Source organism: Contarinia nasturtii, unplaced genomic scaffold (assembly GCF_009176525.2).
Source record: "Contarinia nasturtii isolate CC-2019 unplaced genomic scaffold, AAFC_CNas_1.1 Cnas_scaffold_6125, whole genome shotgun sequence".
In the NCBI taxonomy this organism is placed as follows: domain Eukaryota; kingdom Metazoa; phylum Arthropoda; class Insecta; order Diptera; family Cecidomyiidae; genus Contarinia; species Contarinia nasturtii.
In genome coordinates this window covers 1-5,814 of record NW_022203383.1, presented here as the reverse complement: position 1 = coordinate 5,814, position 5,814 = coordinate 1, and the positions used below count along the sequence as shown (strand labels likewise).

Genomic DNA, 5,814 nt, shown 5'->3' with positions numbered 1-5,814 from the left:
AAGGTATTGAGCTCTAGAATACGAATATCGATGTTTCAGGGGTCGACGACCTCATTTAGTGCCATCTATGGCCATAAAACTGAATTTTGACCCTTTTCTTGAAAGGACCATATTTTGAAGACAGGTGGACCGATTTTCGAATTTTTTTTTTTCTTGATCTATGGCCCAAGGGCTTTCCAACCATACAACAATCGCGGCTGAAGGCCTTCCAGGTCAGAATTTGGAAATTATTTGGACATTACGTGTATATATAGCAAGTCGACTTTTCAACACACTAATGTGGTTTCGTCACTCGCGCGTACTGCCGTCCGCTGTGATAGAAAACATACTGAGAACATTATTTATCTCTTTCAAAACTATTAGATGTAAGAATATAATTATTTTGTATTTATTTAAAATATATTAAATAAACCACCAAGGCGGAGGAACGCTATTCGGTGCAGTTATTATTATTATTATAAAAGCTAACGACCATGCAAGATTGTGTGTGTGAATTTTATAGATTAGCTATCATCATGAAACTTTACCACCGATAAAATTCGATTTATTGTGTCTTGGTCAAAGATTCACATTATTATTACAATATCATAAAAGCATGGCAAGAATTACATTCATTTATTGTATATAAATACAAGAATTTACATTTTTAGTAAATTTTGTATGACAAGTATTTTTAAAACGATTTATATCGCAAAACTTCCGTCAGATTCAATTTCCTCATAAATAAATATTACATCAAAAGATATGCATATAATAAATGCGTTTCGTGGATCAAAGTGCGGAAAAATTCATCTAACGCAGTTAATCTTTCGTTCTTCATTTTATTTTATTTTTCGATTCAACTAAATTTTTAAAAATCAAATTCGGGATGACATATTTAAAAGATATAGTAGTTCCCTATCCAATATGAAAGGCACTGGTTTTTTATGAGCACCGTTTTTACTAAGTCGATTTGCCCCATTTTTTAAACTACGCTAGCTTGATGCTATTTGAACAGGTTTCACTTTGTGTCAAAATCTTGTGTATTATTTTTTTCAACATTCTCCAAATAATATATATTTGTCATTGTGTGCAGTTGTTTAAGCTTATATAACCTCGAATTGACTCAAAAATATTTGGTACGGTAAAAAATGGAACCAACTTTCAATTTGCAGATAAAAATATGAATTCGAAGTATTTCATCGATATATTTAATTTACCCGTCCAGTTGCAAGCAAAATTGGTTTTGGTGCTTGACAAATGATGTCAGCTTCAGTGGGAGGAGCTAAAAAATTCCGCACAGCATTCCATAAAGGATTATCAGTAGTAGTTCCTTGAGTGAAATCCATTACACCTGTGAAATTTTTCCAAATATAAGCAAAATAAAATAAAGTAAGGTTTAATAGAACATACCCGGACCATCTGTGGTACCAGCTGCAAAACTGTAGCCCATTGCTGGGGAGCACCCACTCACCTGCAAGTATTGAAAATTTTAAATACATTTTCATAATACCTTTTGCCATCGTAACTAACCGTTTCACTTGCATTCTTCGTAAGATTGAAAAATTGCACTTGAGCAGTGCTCATATCTATAAATTGATGAACATATTTCACGTGTCCAGTAATTTCTCGGCCAGCTCTTTTGTCTATTAAGCGTTTTGCACCTTCAAAAAGTTTCGTTGCAATAATTTTACAACTTTCAAATTGATTTTTCCCCGGCCCGGTTGCAAAACAAGCCCCTTCAGATGGTGGACATGATGACGTCAGTATATCACAAGGCATACCGGAGTATTCACATTTTGGACCATTTGTATTTGGAGACGAATCTCCTAAATTCGACGAAGCGAAACAAGCAACAATTTTGCCTTTTCCAATTGTAGCTTCAGGATTCAATTCTTTCTCCAACAGAATAGAAGCATATCCCACGTTATCACTCGTTACCAATTTGTTTGTATTATTCATTGATGTTGGATGAACTGCAAACCAATTTATCACACCAATGTATTGATTGTTTTCGCCAATTAATTGTAATTGAGTCAATGTTTTATCAGTGTCATATTTGTACCTACATACAATGTTTAATTGAAATGTTAAAAGAGTGCATTGATTGGAATATAAATAAAAAAAAAAAAATTAAAGCTGAAATATTAATCGTCACATTTTTTTCAAAGAAAATTTGTTGTTAAAACTACCTTTGGCAAATCTTGTTTTTTCTTCTAAACATAATCGAAAAATCTAAGTTCCATTTCAAATTGCACTTTCATTTTATACTTTCTAACTACGTTAATGCGAACAATTGTTGATATCTAAAACCTATCATCCTGTCTATCGCGATTGGAAATAAAAAATGGATCATCTGGGGCGTATCCAGAACTTAATGACAGGAGGATTTTTTCAAGCATTTCTGCTGATGCTACCTCAATTGGGCGACTTGAACGATGTTCATCACTTGTTCTTGTTCGACCACGTTTAAATTCACATCCAGTATTTAACCATTTTATCTGATGAAGCAATCGAAAATATATAAAACTAATGAATAAAACTAAACGAAAAGAGTGAAAAAAAGTCTCCTCTCTTCTAAAAGAGTATTCTACTGACTTGGGATGTTTTCAAATTTGACATGTGATCGTCTGAAGGGTTGATCTGATTGCCAATAAGAACTACCTTACACCTAGTGTGTAAGGTAAAGTATTGGAATCGCTCGAAAAATTAACACCCATCAAAAATGTGTTTTCTAGGTGTTTTTGGGGCCAGGGAACACGAATCTAGCGTTTTTTCGATGTCCGAATGTATACCCTGTATCCTGTACCCTGTATCCTGTACCCTGTACCCTGTACGCAAAAATTCGTTAACACGATAACTTTCAAACAAGAAAAGTAATTCAAAATCTGACTTCACAGGATGATTGGGGGTGCCGAGGAATAGAAACCATTAGATTTTGAGCGACTTTGGTTGACAGAGTGAAGTGTCATGTCTGGTGTGATGCCCATGGCCATCCATGGGAAAAATTCAATTTTTCTTCCAAAAGTGATATTTAATGTATTCTTTAACACTCAAAAATATGTATGGGGGGGGGGGGGGGTTTTGGGTACGAGAAAACCGAATATGACGTTAGTTTTAATAACTTTCGACATACTTTTCATACAAAAATGTCAAAAAATTGAATTTATGTATGGAAGCCATGCCTGTATGATATCGTAATAAGCTAAAACTTTGCACAGGTTATTTTTATCACAAAAAATACCATTTCGAGAAAAATACCATTCCATATTTGGAAACAATTTGACAGCTGACTTGACAGGTTGCATTTTCAATACCGTGCCAAACAAAATAATTTAAATCGAGAATAATAATAGGAATTACAAATAGTATATCAAAATAAGTAAAAAACACTTCTTTGGAAGTTCTCACTGTGACGCAATACTGCACATCAAATCTGAAAATGATCTGATATAAATTTTCAGTGACGCTTGCAATCAAATAATCAAACAATTTTTATATTGTGTTGCCTCTCTCATTATTAGAAAATTAAAAATGAAAATTTCATTGTGATAATGCCCAAGAGGCAACGCAATATAAAAATTGTTTGTGTATTTGATTGCAAGCGTCACTGAAAATTTATATCAGATCATTTTCAGATTTGATGTGCAGTATTGCGTCACAGTGAGAACTTCCAAAGAAGTGTTTTTTACTTATATCATTTGTTTTAACATTAAATTTAATTTTTCTGTTTGAAATGTACAAAAAAATTTCGCTCGCTACGCTCGCCTTTATTTTATATATTCTTTTATTGTATTCATATATTGATATTCATCACATTGAAAATCATGAATATTTATATTAATCGATTTCTTGCAATGCACGCCAATTTTGTTTTGCTTTCTGCCATACTTTTATAATTTGTTTTTACATTGAATTAGAGTTTTATGTTTGCTCTCGAATCTTTTTTTTTTTGCATTTTTAATTGTTTTTGTAAAATTTCGAAACAAAAGGAGAAATTTCTACGGTGAATTCGTAGTATGTATGGTTACCAAATCTATTCAAAACTAATTGCACCGATGTTTTAATTCATTTTTTTTCAATTGAATAAAGCCCTCAAAACATCATTTCAAGGTGTAGTTTCCTGGTTATTTAAAAAATCTTAAAAAGGTGGTCCGACAAATACAGGTTTTTTCGAATTTTGACCAATTTTGAAAAATGTTGGTTTCAAAAAATGTGCACATTGGTTCAAAATTGAGTGCTCTTTCGATTTATGACAAAAAAAACGTTATTCACACATTTTTTTTAACAAAATTACGATTTTCATCGATTTTTCCCCATTTTTATATAGTATGGTCATAAATGGATTGAACCATGTCCACTGAATTTTTTTCAAAATTTCTTCACTGTATGCTCTTGGGGAGCTCAATATCTTGCCAAAGAGCCAAAAATGACGTATCATTGTTGAAGAACACCCCTTGTACCATAATCTAGAAATTCTCCAAAAATCGAAAATTTTCGAAAAAAAAAAAATTTTGAAGAAAAAAATTGGTTCGTCACGAATTTTCCCAGATACACACACACCAAAACATCACAAATGTGGTCCCCTACAAACGCTCAGTTTTCCACCAGAAAACTATGTATGTAATTTTTTTAAATTTGGTTGGTGTGAAAAAAGTCATTTTCATTTTTCCAAAAAAACAACACATGCAGCGCCATCTAGCGATCATTTTAGAAATTTTTTCCAATCTGACGTCAGATCTGGATAGCTGAGGTTCGTAGCTTTCCAATGACATATAGATCATTACCTCACCTTTCATATGCACAGAAAATAGGTCATTCGATGAAAAACTGAAAAAATGCATTCCACTTTTTTTCGAACCCAGACCCTAGGCACTTGCGCGACGAAATCGAAAAATTCGAAGAGACATGTATGCTCAGTTTTCCATCTACTTTCGAATAAAATCGGTCTCCGGCGATTTAAGAAATGTCTCGGAAAAAAAATTGCCGACAAACAAACATATCATTTCAAAAATTTCGTATTTTTCGTAAGATTTTTTGACATGGTCATATCTCGGACACTTTTCGATCGACTCCAACAAAAAAATTTTTAATACTATCTACCCGAACTCCAGTTTCCGAATATGCCATTTTTCGGAAAATTGTTTCTGGTTTCGGTGTTCAAAAATGGACAAAACCAAAAATTTACCTTTTTTTTTAAAGCCACCTAGCGGTCAAATTTTGAATTTTTTTATTTTTTTTTGCGGATTCTTAATTTGGTGCCCGAGCACTACTAAAATATGCAAAAACCCCTTTCCAAAAGTTAGCGGTATCGATTTTCATTTCTTAACAGTATATATATAGAGTGACGCAAATATACATATATAATAATAATAATAATAGGAATAATAATAGGAATGCTTACTACATTCAATGATTATTATACGAAAAAAATACAAACAGTGATACTACTTTAATTGATTTAGAAGTAAATTTATCAACAGTCAAACTGAGAATTGAAAAATATTTAAAACAAAATAGATAGAATTGAATAGAAAACATACTGAGAAAATTATTAATCTCCTTCAAAACTACTAGATGTAAGAATATAATTTTGTATTTATTAAAAATATATTCAATAAACCACCAAAACGAAGGAACGCTGTTCGGTGCAGTAAGTATTATTATTTTAAAAAAAATAAATACATCGATAGAACAAGCATCGCCGCATACGGGAAAAGTGAAGTTCAGCGAAAAACGGAGAAAATTGTGGAAAAATAAATTTGAGAATCGTGTATGTGAGTGACTGGTGTTTTGTGTAGAGAACATAACCTACATAGAATTGGCAAAACACTC

At 32.3% G+C, this 5,814-nt stretch overlaps 1 protein-coding gene across 1 annotated transcript; it reads right to left on the bottom strand.

The window, feature by feature from the left end:
• Positions 1-807: 807 nt before the first annotated feature.
• Positions 808-2,044, bottom strand: LOC116351718 (neutral ceramidase; the record flags this gene model as incomplete). The annotated part of the gene is made up of 3 exons (XM_031783859.1): positions 808-1,333; positions 1,393-1,453; positions 1,513-2,044. Coding segments are annotated over 3 exons (736 nt in total), but the record flags the coding sequence as incomplete, so codon positions are not given.
• Positions 2,045-5,814: the final 3,770 nt, after the last annotated feature.